Source organism: Mercenaria mercenaria, chromosome 12, assembly GCF_021730395.1.
Source record: "Mercenaria mercenaria strain notata chromosome 12, MADL_Memer_1, whole genome shotgun sequence".
Lineage (NCBI taxonomy): Eukaryota > Metazoa > Mollusca > Bivalvia > Venerida > Veneridae > Mercenaria > Mercenaria mercenaria.
In genome coordinates this window covers 31753675-31767485 of record NC_069372.1, presented here as the reverse complement: position 1 = coordinate 31767485, position 13811 = coordinate 31753675, and the positions used below count along the sequence as shown (strand labels likewise).

The window sequence follows — 13811 nt, the reverse complement described above, 5'->3', positions numbered from 1 at the left end:
AGAAATACCTTTTAATGACTTCTTCATATAAATCACTTGATTGATCATTGTCAGACTTGATCTTTTGCATCATTATAATGTCCACGCCCAAATTGGTTCAAATGGGTGCTCTGGGCACCTTTTATGGGCCACAACAGCTAGAATAGAAATATCTGACTTCTACCCATTAGCTGCTGGATGGATCTTCATTAAACTTGATCTCTAGCATAATTATAAGGTCCAGGGCTCCGGAAATTTTGATAACACAATCGGTCCGAAACGAAAATCCTGACATCGGCGCTACCCCACCCACCGCATTCCCAATATTACATATTTTGTAAAACGTGATAGGGTAAAGAAATAAGCATGTCATGCATTAAAACTGAGTTACCAGTCACCACGCGTTACCATGCAATGAAGACGGTTATTCAGTGTTATGTGTGATCGTTACTTTGTTTAAATTTTGATGTTTTTCCGAGATAATACGAGGCATTGACACCGTGTGCGTAACTAGTCTAAAAGCCAACGCACGTGACTTTGCTACCGTATACACGGCAGATACTTTGTGATGTTTCCTCATTCTTTGACGGAATTCTATAAAATACAATGCGTCAAAGTGAGTTACACGACACATATTCTCTTCTAAACAGCCTCAGTATTTAAAGAATACTCTGCCGCGGACCGAATGTGTACGTTATTTGAACGCTGAGATCGAATTTCCCACATGTATAGTACCAAAACGTCACGCGGGTTGGCCACGGATATTTCATTTCACTTACGTTGTACTTCAATAAGCAACTACATTTTATAAAGTTATATGCTCTTCTGATGTAAACAAAATTTCATTTTGAAACGTTTTTTAAAAGACCGATTTGATAAAGAGTGCCACTCCGGTTTTCTTTATCATTCGTGGTTGCCCGTCCATATTTTTCTTTTGTACAGTCGGGTTGCAAAGACGATTTTCTGCATTTGTTTCAACTGGAGCCCCAACAAATGAATCATGTAATTTTTTCAAATCAAGTAATTATAAAAATTATTTTTATCGATTTTCCGTGTGATGTCTCATTAAATCAAAGACCTATAATGTACAATTATAGCTCCTTGATTAAATGCAGCGACCATTTGTTTGTTACCGTGATCAAACATAGCTTTTTGAAATAAACCATCCGTCGGATTCTAAATAAAAGAAGTGGATCCCCGTTGAAATGATTTGGATCCAGTCAGAAACGTTAGGAAACCAGTAAAAAATGTTTAATACACCGCAGTCGGCTGTCTGCAAACATTAAAGGATGTGCCGCGCGAGCACTGATTGCGTCATGCGCTAATTACGGACCGATTATCAAAGTGACAATCAGACCGATTGACACGTTTATTGATTATCTGAAGGTGCGACCAACAATTTCCTACTTGGCAGGTGATCGTGTATTGAGATATCAGACCGAAATTTATACTTTTCTCCATTTTTACGGGACCGATTTTTTTTGTTTTTTCACTTCACGAATCGGTCTGAAAAGTCAAAATTCGGTCCAAAACCGACAAACCGGCAAATTTCCGAAGCCCTGATAAGGTCTCCTCCCAAACTTGTTCAAATAAAGATAATTTTGGCAACTGTTATGGGCATAGAGCTCAAAATAGAAATACCTTTAAATGTTGTCTACTCATGAACCGCTTGATGAATATTCATCAAACCTGGTCTCTTGTATCATTATAAGGTCGTTTCTGCGATTGGGGGCACTTGGCCCTTTTAGGGGCCACTAGAGCTAAAAATAGAAAGGTGAGCTTTTGTGATCACTTAATGTCCATCGTCCGTTGGGTGTCGTGCGTCTGTCAACAATTTCTTATCTGCACAATAGTGGTTTCATTATGATTTCATTTTAACCAGACTTGCACAATCTTGTATCACCATAAGATCTTGTTTCCTTTCTTGAACCAGCCATATCCCACCATGGCTTCTAGAGTGACAGAGTTGTCTTGCACAGTGTAAGTGTGTGATACATGTATAGAGTTGGCTTGCACAGTGTAAGCTTGTGAAACCTTGCTTCGGTCTTTATCATGATGTGTCCTTGCACACTTGGCATTCTTCCTGAGAATCTTGGCATTTATTACAAAGTTATGGCCCTTGAAATAGCCAAAATAGTGGATTTTTTGTTTGTGATGCTCATAGCTCAAAAAGTATATGGCCTAGAATAATGGATCCTTTTCATAAAATATTTGTTGAGGCTATACCCCATTAAGACTGCAAACATTTGAATTATTATACCCCCACAAAACAAAGTTTGGGGGGGTATATAGGAGTGAGCTTGGCGGTCGGTCGGTCTGTCGGTCTGTTGGTTTTGCATGGTTTCTGGATGATAACTCACGAAAGGCTTGATCGATTTAAATAATATTTGGTACACAGGTGTAACATCAGAAAATACAGGTCAAGTTTGAATTTGGGGTCAGTAGGTCAAAGGTCAAGGTCACAGTGGCCCTGAACAGTTTAACGGTTTCCGGATGATAACTTGAGAACGCTTGGGCCTAGGATCATAAATTTTGGTAAACAGGTGTAACATCATGAAATGTAGATCAATTTCGACTTTGAGGTCTGTAGGTCAAAGGTCAAGGTAACAGTGACTCGGAACAGTTAAATGGTTTCCGGATGAAAACTTGAGAACGCTTGGGCCTAGGATCATAAATTTTGGTACACAGGTGTAACATCATAAAATACAGGTCAAGTTTTACTTTGAGGTCAGTAGATCAAAGGTCAAGGTCATAGTGATCCAGAACAGTTAAATGGTTTCCGGATGATAACTTGAGAACGCTTCAGCCTAGGATCATAAATTTTGGTACACAGGTGTAACATCATCAAAAACAGGTCAAGTTCTACTTTGAGGTCAGTAGATCAAAGGTCAAGGTCACAGTGACTTGGAACAGTTAAACGGTTTCCGGATGATAACTTGAGAATGCTTGGGCCTAGGATCATGAAAATTGATAGGGAGGTTGGTTATGACTAGCAGATGACCCCTAGTGATTTTGAGGTCAGTAGGTCACAGGTCAAGGTCACAGTGACCCGGAACATTTAAACAGTTTTCGGACAATAACTTGAGAATGCTTGGGACTAGGATCAGGAAACTTAATCTGGAGGTTGGTCATGTCAAGCAGATGACCCATATTGATTTTGAGTTCCAAAGGTCAGAGGTCATTTAAAACTTTTACCGACAATAACTTGAGAATGCTTGGGTGGAGGATCATGAAACTTCATAGGGAGGTTGATCATGACTAGCAGATGACCTCTATTGATCTTGTCAAGCAAGTTCAGCTTTGACATTGGCTTAGCTCTGTGACAAGGCCATATTGTGGGGGTATAATTCGTCACTCCTGTGACAACTCTAGTTTCCCCTTATTTGTGACAAATGTACCAGTGGGGGGCACACCCTGTGTCCTACAGACACATTCTAGCTATGAAAAACTCTTTGCTACCGTTTTAGTACCAGAAAAAACAAACAGTAAGCAATTTGCAGCACCATTTTATTAAGTAGGAAAAGTAGGTCTGTACCCAACAAAGATTCCCTTACTGAAATACAAACATAAGTCTGAGATATTTCCTGAAAGAATTTCATTATAGTACTCCAAAGATGGCTGTTGTAATACTTCAGTTATCAGAAGTTAGGAAAATACAAAATTACAGTCACAGATTAAAACTAATTTAGCACATCTAAATTAACTGGAGGTGATGAAAGAATTTTCATTAACAATGCAGAATGTTATACTTGAATTACGGTAAACTCATGTTGCACAGTTTAAGTGTTTGATAAATGTATAGAGTTATTCTGCACAGATTAAGTGCATGATACAAGTATGCAGTGATCTTGCACAGTGCAAGTGTGTGATATGTGCCTGCATAATTTTCTTGCGAAGTACAAGTGTGTGATATACATATAGAGTTGTCTTGCACAGTGTGATCGTGTGATACATGTATAGAGTTGTCTTGCACAGTGTAAGTGTGTGATATACATATAGAGTTGTCTTGCACAGTGTAATCGTGTGATACATGTATAGAGTTGTCTTGCATAGTGTGATCGTGTGATACATGTATAGAGTTGTCTTGCACAGTGTAAGTGTGTGATATACATATAGAGTTGTCTTACACAGTGTAATCGTGTGATACATGTATAGAGTTGTCTTGCATAGTGTGATCGTGTGATACATGTATAAAGTTGTCTTGCACAGTGTAAGTGTGTGATATACATATAGAGTTGTCTTGCACAGTGTGATCGTGTGATACATGTATAGAGTTGTCTTGCACAGTGTAAGTGTGTGATATACATATAGAGTTGTCTTACACAGTGTAAGCGTGTGATACATGTATAGAGTTGTCTTGCACAGTGTAAGCGTGTGATACATGTATAGAGTTGTCTTGCACAGTGTGATCATGTGATACATGTATAGAGTTGTCTTGCACAGTGTAAGCTTGTGATACATGTATAGAGTTGTCTTGCACAGTGTAAGCTTGTGATACATGAATAGGGTTTTCTTACACAGTGTAAGCTTGTGATACATGTATAGAGTTGTCTTGCACAGTGTAAGCTTGTGATACATGTATAGGGTTTTCTTACACAGTGTAAGCGTGTGATACATGTATAGAGTTGTCTTGCACAGTGTTAGCGTGTGATACATGTATAGAGTTGTCTTGCACAGTGTAAGCTTGTGATACATGTAAAGGGTTTTCTTACACAGTGTAAGCGTGTGATACATGTATAGAGTTGTCTTGCACAGTGTTAGCGTGTGATACATGTATAGAGTTGTCTTGCACAATGTAAGCGTGTGATACATGTATAGAGTCGTCTTGCACAGTGTAAGCGTGTGATACATGTATAGAGTTGTCTTGTACAGAGAGTTGTCTTGTACAGTGTAAGCGTGTAATACATGTATAGAGTTGTCTTGCACAATGTAAGCGTGTGATACATGTATAGAGTTGTCTTGTACAGTGTAAGCGTGTGATACATGTATAGAGTTGTCCTGTACAGTGTAAGCGTGTGATACATGTATAGAGTTGTCCTGTACAGTGTAAGCGTGTGATACATGTATAGAGTTGTCCTGTACAGCGTAAGGATGTGATACATGTATAGAGTTGTCTTGTACAGCGTAAGCGTGTGATACATGTATAGAGTTGTCTTGCACAGCGTAAGCATGTGATACATGTATAGAGTTGTCTTGTACAGTGTAAGGGTGTGATACATGTATAGAGTTGCCTTGCACAGTGTAAGCGTGTGATACATGTATAGAGTTGTCTTGCGCATTGTAAGGGTGTGATACATGTATAGAGTAAGCTGTGTGATACATGTATAGAGTTACCTTGCACAGTGTAGTGTGTGATACATGTATAGAGTAAGCTGTGTAAAACATGTATAGAGTTATCTTGCACAGTGTAGTGTGTGAAACATATATAGAGTTATCTTGCACAGTGTAGTGTGTGATACATGTATAGAGTAAGCTGTGTGATACATATATAGAGTTATCTTGCACAGTGTAAGCATGGATATATGTATAGAATTATCTTGCACAGTGTAGTGTGTGATACATGTATAGAGTAAGCTGTGTGATACATGTATAGAGTTACCTTGCACAGTGAAAGTGTGTGATATATGTATAGAGTTATCTTGCACAGTGTAGTGTGTGATACATGTATAGAGTTATCTTGCAAATTGTAGTGTGTGATACATGTATAGAGTAAGCTGTGTGATACATGTATAGAGTTATCTTGCACAGTGAAAGCGTGTGATATATGTATAGACTTATCTTGCACAGTGTAATGTGTGATGTGTCTCAAGAAATATCTTGCACATTTTAACTACATGATACATCTATGAAGTTATCTAGGTGTGGTGCAAGACTTCCACTACTCTTGCAATATGCAAATCCTGTTTTCCAAACATCAATGATGTCCTCCAAGTCCGCAGAGTGGTAAAATGTTCCTTCTGTTGCTGATTTATGTACTATGTGGTTTGTCTCAGTAGAATCACCCTTTGTTCGGTAGTAGTGAAGAGCTGCTACTTTTCTGTTGTCAGAATGATCTTTTATGTCATTATTGATAGCAAATTCTGGTGTTTTACATGTGGCAGGGCTGACTTGGACTTTGATATTGTATTTTATGTCACCAAATATAAGTCTTGGAATGGAGGGCTTTATGTAGCGAAATTTCAGCACATACTGGTTAACTTTTGGTGAAATAAAACTTGCACAGTTAGGTCCAATGGTTAACTTCTGATTGGTTTTATCCATTTGAAAACACTCCTTTGCTTTCATAGTCCCATGTATGTCTCTTTCCCAAATAATTATTTTGGTTGGCCCTGTTTGTTGGTCATATTGTACTTTAATTGTTCTGTCAACCTTTTCTCGTCTTATGTCATTAATTCTGAACAATCTGACAAGATTAAGATTTTCAGGAGACACCTTTGAAGTTGTGTCCCAGTCAAATAGCTTGTGGCTGAAGTAGATACTGACGTTATGGAAGTATTTCTGATCATCATATTCACCCTCGATAACACTATGTGGGACTTTAAAATTCAAACTTCCATCAGGGTTTCGCTCTGACTGTGTAAACATGAAAATTGTTATAGCACCACCTAGTGTTATTATCAGCCCAATCATGATAAATACTCTGTAAACAACATGACGCCTTGATTCAGGATTAACCTTTGCACACTGAAGGTCATGTCTAGCCTTTTTGTTGCAGTATCGTATCAGAGATACAATAATTCTTATGACAGCACCAATGATTATCACGGAGGCCTTAACCAGCTGAAAGTAACTTATAGCCTCCTCACGGCAAGCAACAATAACAACGTTGATTGTGATTTGTGGAACATCTTCTATCCACACTGTAATGGCTGATAGTAGGTCAGCATCGAGCCAGGGATCATTTCTAAAAACATCCCACCATAGATTTACTATTTCAAAGGTAAATGTAAAAGAACCGATGATAGAGAAAGCAAGAAGTGAGTACCGGAGAATGTCTTCTGGTGGTCCGTAAACCAAGCCTTCTTCAGCACCTGCAACATCTACATATAGCAGCCAGTCACTGACAAGGTCCACAGCATCAAGCAGAAACACAGCAAGGAATACAAACAGTTTGAAACACAATTTATCATGGAGATGGCCACAGCATGGTATACTAGACATCATTCCACCAGACTTTGGTCTGTAGGCACACGTATCTTGTATCTCCATTGTCTCTACAGCTGTTATTTTCCTGTTCTTCTGTCTTGACATTTCTGTTGGATTTGTTTAATCGTCTTACATGCATGAACTTGATGCGGGTGTGGTCTGTAATAAAACAAAATGATAATCAGCACAGCAAAGTAAAGCATAATTTTCTTCAGTGAAATGAACAAATTGATATGTTGTTTCTTTTAGCAAACATGAAAAGAAAATTAGAATGTCAGCCTTACCTCTGCATAGCTTGAAACTGTCATTTCATTAAGTCAGTTTCTAAAATTACCAAGTTTGTTTATCAGTAAATCAAGGCCAAAAGAAAAAAAAACAGTTTTGTTTTGTTCCTGTCTTTTGTGTACCAGAACACTGAAAAAATATATAATAAAGTAACTGCTGACTGAAGAGCTTGTCATAGCTGTTGTGTTACTTTTATGTTGCTCATTTTTAGCTCAGGTGAGTTATTGTGATTGCTCGATGTCCGGCATCGGGCATCTGTCGTCTGTCTGTCAACATTTAGCTTGTGTATGTGATAGAGGCTGTATTTTTCAACTGATCTTCATGAAATTTGGTCAGAATGATTACCTTGATGAAATCTAGGCCAAGTACGAAAATGGGTCATCTGGGGTCAAAAACTAGATCACTAGGTCAAGTAAAAGAAAAACCTTTTGTATGTGATAGAGGCTGTATTTTTCAATTGATCTTCATGAAATTTGGTCAGAATGATTGCCTTGATAAAATCTAGATCAAATTCAAATATGGGTCATCTTGGGTCAAAAACTAGGTCACTAGGTCAAATCAAAGACAAACATTGTGTATGCGATAGAGGCTGTATTTTTTAATTGATCTTCATGAAATTTGGTCAAAATGATTGCCTTGATGAAGTCTAGGTCCATTTTGAATATGGGTCATCTGGGGTCAAAAAGTAGGTCACTAGGTTAAATCAAAGAAAAACCTTGTGTATGCGATAGAGGCTGTTGATCTTCATGAAATTTTGTCAGAATGATTGCCTTGAAGAAGTCTAGGTCAAGTTCGAATATGGGTCATCTGGGGTCAAAAAGTAGGTCACTAGGTCAAATCAAAGAAAAACCTTTTGTATGCGATAGAAGCTGTATTTTTCAATTGATCTTCATAAAATTTGGTTAGAATGATTGTTTTGATGAAATCTAGGTTGAATTCGAATATGGATCATCTGGGGTTAAAAAGTAGGTCCCTAGGTCAAATCAAAGGAAAACCTTGTGTATGGGATAGAGGCTGTATTTTTCAATTGATATTCATGAAATTTGGTCAAGATGATTGCCTTGATGAAATCTAGTTTAAGTTTGGTAATGGGTCATCTGGGGTAAAAAACTATGTCACTAGGTCATATCTAAGAAAATACTTGTTTAAACTCAAGAGACCACATTTTTGGTCCAATCCTAATGAAAATTAGCCAGAATATTTGTTTCCTTGAAATCACTAGGTCAAACATGTTTACACTGTTATGGTGTGTTTCTCAGGTGAGCGACCTAGGGCTATCTTGGCCCTCTTGTTGTCATTAAGCTTTGATCAATTGATCTTTGATCTATTCAGCTTTGATCTTTTGGTATTTTTGGGCAAGAAGGTTATTTTTATAAGTTGTTTGAGACTCTTTTACTATCTTTATAGTAACACCTCACAGATGATTTTGCAATTATCACAATTTGATAAATAAATGTAACTGCCAGATACAGTGATCTGAGACATCAGAATAGAGAAGTAGGTATTATCTCCCCTTAATTGACTTATTAGTAACATGTCAATTTTTAGTAGCTTCTAGGGTTTAAAATTTTATTCTCTTTTAGGATTTGTTTTATTTTCTGTTTCAGTATATCAACAGTCAAGTTCAGCTGTATCTTTTCATTTCTGCCCTGGATATTTCTTTTTTTATATAGATCACCAGCCTGCTAATGTAAAGGTTGCCTGTTTGAACCCTAGAACTTGTTTTGCCAAATAACTAGAGAATGCTTTGGTCTAAGATCACATTTGATACTTGTAAATGACCCATAATTATTGATTTGAGGTCAGTATGTCAAACGTCCAGGGCACAGTGACCAAATAATTTCTGTTCCTTGTGCAGTTTTATTGCAATTCCTATATAATGTTTCAAAAGTCACGTGCCTATGTTGTAACTGTTCCTGTTCAAACCAACTAAATACTTGACTGTAATATGTAATATAGTAGATACTTGACTGTAATATGTAATATACTAGATACTTGACTGTAATATGTAATATAGAATTTTTTTAAAAATAATTATTAAAGAAGTTCCTTAAACATGTTGATTAAGTTGATTAAGTTGATTGAATATATGTTATCTTTAAAAATCTGTTGAAAAGTAATCTGCTGAATTAAGTTATGAGAAATAATAATTTTAAAGAAGTTAAATGAAAACCAAACAATAAATTTAGTAGAATATTTTGTATAAATGTCCAAGATGTAAAAGCCCTTTTTGTAACTTAAATTTAGGTAGTTTTGCATGCTTTGGCTGCGCTGATTTGAAATATTTGGACCTCGAGCAGGTATTCATACTGAGAGACTTTGGGAAAATCATTTTTGAACATAGAAAAATTTCTGCAATGTACTGGTTGGCAACCCAGATTCGGAAAATTTTACAACCTCTTCAGCTGTCATATTTTCATTTTTAATGCAAGATCCATGAAATGTTACCTGAATTAAGTTCAGTTCTGCGGTGTTACAAAACGTGAATTTGATTGTATCTAAACATAAATTGAACACATCACTGAGGCCCGACAAAGCGTGTTGCAGGATCCAGAAATCGGACAATAGGAAAACACTAATTATTGTCATTTCTGTCTCACAGAACCACTGTTATGTCGGTGTTAATGATAAAAAGACATGTTTGAACAGTAACCTTGTTTACATTCAAATATTAATGTTTGATATTAAGCCTGTCGAGAGTTTAAAAAATTCAGATGGCCTATATACGACACAAAATTTTTGGTAAAAAAGAACTTGTGTTTTTAATGGGAAAACCTTGACACTTGTTTTGAGCATTTTAAAACATGCAGTTTTCTTGTCTGCATTTAGCAGATTGTAGATGAGTACCCCTTGAATAATGTTGGGGCCTCAAAACAGGTATAAGCATGCGCACTGAAAGCACATGAACTTTTCCTAGCCAGAGCTGTCGCAACATCTTGTGAACAAATGTAAATTTTCCAATTTTGTAAGTTTTACTTACCGATTTTGCAATTGTTTGATGTTGCACATAAAGCAAGCATCTGTATACTTGTCAGCAAATGATCAAAAAGAACACCGAAGTAAGCATTTACGCGACTGTCCAGGTTTCTGGGTTGTCCGAAATTCTGGGTCACCAACCAGTAATTGCAAGGAACTTCTCACAGTTGTATAGAAACATATTGTCTACCATCTAGACTAGTAAAATAAAGTATTTAGATCTATGTGCTTATTTTTGAAATATTTGTTTTTTAATTCAAGAGATCTGCAACTTTCAAACTGATTTTAAGACATTATTTGAAATTTAATCATGTGGCAATATTTTATTGACACATAAAATATTGGGGGATGGGGTTAAGGGCACCGAGATACGCCATTTTTGTATTCTGTCCATCCATATCCAAATTCAAGTTTTGCATATTGAAAAATGTATTTGACCTAGAGTCAAGAAACTATAATAGGATTATTATTCAGCCTGTGAAGGTGTTCACCTTGGGTTTTGGTTGGGAATCTTCACAGCCAGGTTAGAGTTATGGCCTCAGGCTTAAGTAAAAAATGTGCATCAAGGGCCTAAAGTTTGTGTTGCTTAGAAAGTATTTGACTAGAATCATGAAACTTTATAAGAATGTTGTTCAGCATGTGACGTTTTATTTGAGGTTTAAATCCTCTCCCCCTTTCTATCCCCTCCACCAATATTCATTTGCTTTTATCTTGTGTTTCATGATGATGTCTTGACATCTAGTAAGGGTTGTATGTTATCTTTAGTAAGGTTGTTAAAGATGCATATTATTTTTATAAATTAACTCAGGGGTTGCTATTAATTTGTAGGACATATGCCAGGTCCAAGCATGCTGGATCGAGACTTTATTCTAAGTTTTGTAGATAAATGATGTTACGCCATTACTTACAGTTTATCAAATGTGCAAAACTACCTTAAATGGTTGCTATTTATCTGAAATTTGTTTGGCTTCTTAAATATTGACAAAGTTGTCATGTCTTATCTCATTAGATTAGAATACATTGATTTGTAGGGTATTAACTGCACAGACTTCAACTTTGAAATTGTCACACCACTCAGTTTTAAAAGCAGGTCAGATGATAAAAAAGAGCCCAACTTTGCCTTAACATATCTTTATGGTAATAGAAAACAAGAAATCTTCTTTATAAAAAAGTGTCATGAAACTATTCTCTACCTTAAAGATTGTCAATCTTTTTTTTGTCAAATAAATTAAATTAAATGTATTTATTTGAAACTATAACACATATTTACAGGTTGTACAATCATTGATAGTAGATGATTAACCAGGGCTTGTTCATTGCAATGTGCATAATATTTGTAAGATTTTCACTTAAGGTATTTTTAATTTTTTCAATAAGTAAAAATGTATTTACATACTTTGTCTAAGGAATGACATGAACATAAGAACAATTTAAGAAAGATTTATATTGACAAATACATATTTAGCCGAATTCACTAGTAATACAACTTTGTCAAATTATTGTTACCTCCCTTTATATGATAACCTTCCTTTTGCCTATCTCATTTGCACAACCAAGATCAATTGGAAATAAACGAATTCAAAATCGCCACACAGTATATTTAAACTTGCCTTTAAAATTTGTTTCAGATTATTGTAATAACATAATATCTGTCAAATATATATATGTAAAACTAGAAATTGTACTGAAACCAAAAGAAACACTCACCTTTTTGAATATTTTACAAATAAATGAGAGGTAGTTTCTAAACTTTATAATCACCCCAAATGAAAGTTAGATTTGCATTTAATTATGTTTAGTGGATTTTTTTGTTTCTTAAATAAATCCCTTACAAAAAAAATACAAAAAGTGAAAAAAGTCATAAATGGTGCTTAAATGAGATCGACCACCTCTTTTTTCTCTGGAAAAAATGTTGCCTTGCTGACAATAATAAGATCTAATTCAGCTTGCAGGAATAATTATTACATGCATTTACTGTTGCTAAGATATAATCATCATAGATGGCATACCTGACACTAGTACGCCATGTGCCTGGTGTAATTATCATTTCAGTGTTGTATTATGTTCAGCTCAGCCACATCCAAAACTGGGCAAGTGATTCACTTATGGTGGAACATAAATTGTAAGCATCAGACAATCTGAAACATAAAAACCTTTCAGTTTGCTGTAACTTGCACAGATAAGAATTGCATGTGCACATACTGTCACAGATGAACTTGATTAGTGCATGTAAGATCATTTTGGGGCATTCATAAAAGAACATGCAAATGAAATAGAGAATGAGATAGATCTCTCTGAAAAAAAGTCTTGTGTAATTCAATAGATGATTATCTCTAGTGACTCTGGAAAGTAATGTCAGGGGAGGTAACTGGAGTCACAGGTAGAAATAACTTGACATGACTTAAACAGAAAGTGAAGAACTTTAAATACACTTCAGTGGAATTGTACTGGTAATATGAGTTTTAGATTGGAGAATCACTGAGATGGAAAAAGTTCTGAAAGATATTTTCTGGGATGCAACATTCTTGACATTCACCTGCTTATACTTCTCATGGGAGCATAGCCATGGACCTCTTTAACGAATCTACCCCATGTAACCAAAAATCCCAGATCCACCCCTCCATCTGTAGTGCAGGTTGTGATGGAAGTGGAAAAGACACAAAATTTCTCATTTTATACTCCTTAAATAGGTCTCCCTTTAACTTTAATTAATTTACTACTTGTTCTGAAATCTAGATGTTTTGTAGAGTTTACTTGTTGCATAAGAAATGCATATACTCACTGTTATAACTAAACCAAAACAAACATGATTTTTTTACAAAATCCTCACCGATATATTGTATGTTAATGTAAAATTAAGCAAAGAACAAAGCAAGGTATATTATGCATTGTGTTAAACAAATTATTGCTTCAGGCCATGCAGCATACATCATTTTCTAATTTTTTATATTTAAGAAGATGTAATTCTAAACAACAGTTATTATCATTGCCAAAGATAGTGTAATCAACTGATAAAAAAAAACACCGAAATAAAGAGCTATACCTGTCTATAACTGTCCTCTTCATAAATGTAAATTTATCATTATTTACGATTTGATATGTGCATATTACGGTATTAATTGCTAATTAAGTGTAGTTGTTACAATATATATATTTAGATGAGATGAGCTAATTATATCTTCCACCACACAGTGTAGTGGGAGACATATTGATTTACTCCTGTCTGTTTATGTGTGTGTGTGTCTGTCAGTCTGTCTGTGTGTCTGTCACAAATCTTGTCCGCCCTCTAAGTCGAACATTTCTCATCTGATCTTCACCAAACTTGAACAAAATGTGTTTGACCATAAGTCCTCAGCCAGTTTCCATAACTAGCCAAATTGGACCAAGCACTTCGGAATTATGGTCCTTGAGTTATTGAAAGTCGG

The 13811-nt window shown here is 35.8% G+C and overlaps 2 protein-coding genes across 4 annotated transcripts in view; one reads left to right on the top strand and one right to left on the bottom strand.

The window, feature by feature from the left end:
- The window catches only part of LOC123533603 (notchless protein homolog 1-like), a 154669-nt gene that overhangs the window by 57751 nt on the left and 83107 nt on the right, over positions 1-13811 (top strand). The window lies entirely within an intron of this gene.
- Positions 3470-13289, bottom strand: LOC128547303 (uncharacterized). 2 transcript variants are annotated; one of them, XM_053519550.1, is made up of 3 exons: positions 13169-13289; positions 12396-12524; positions 3470-7284 (listed from the first exon to the last, which is right to left on the bottom strand). In XM_053519550.1, the coding sequence occupies exon 3, from the start codon at positions 7228-7230 to the stop codon at positions 5806-5808; it is 1425 nt and encodes a 474-aa protein (XP_053375525.1). In that variant the 5' UTR covers positions 7231-7284; positions 12396-12524; positions 13169-13289; the 3' UTR covers positions 3470-5805. The 2 variants fall into 2 exon arrangements, with proteins under 2 accessions (XP_053375525.1, XP_053375524.1); XM_053519549.1 differs by lacking the exons at positions 12396-12524; positions 13169-13289 and adding an exon at positions 7410-7487.

What these genes read in the sequence shown, in the direction of transcription:
- LOC128547303 (XM_053519550.1), bottom strand. Translation starts at nt 7,230, where the DNA reads ATGTCAAGACAGAAGAACAGGAAAATAACAGCTGTAGAGACAATGGAG.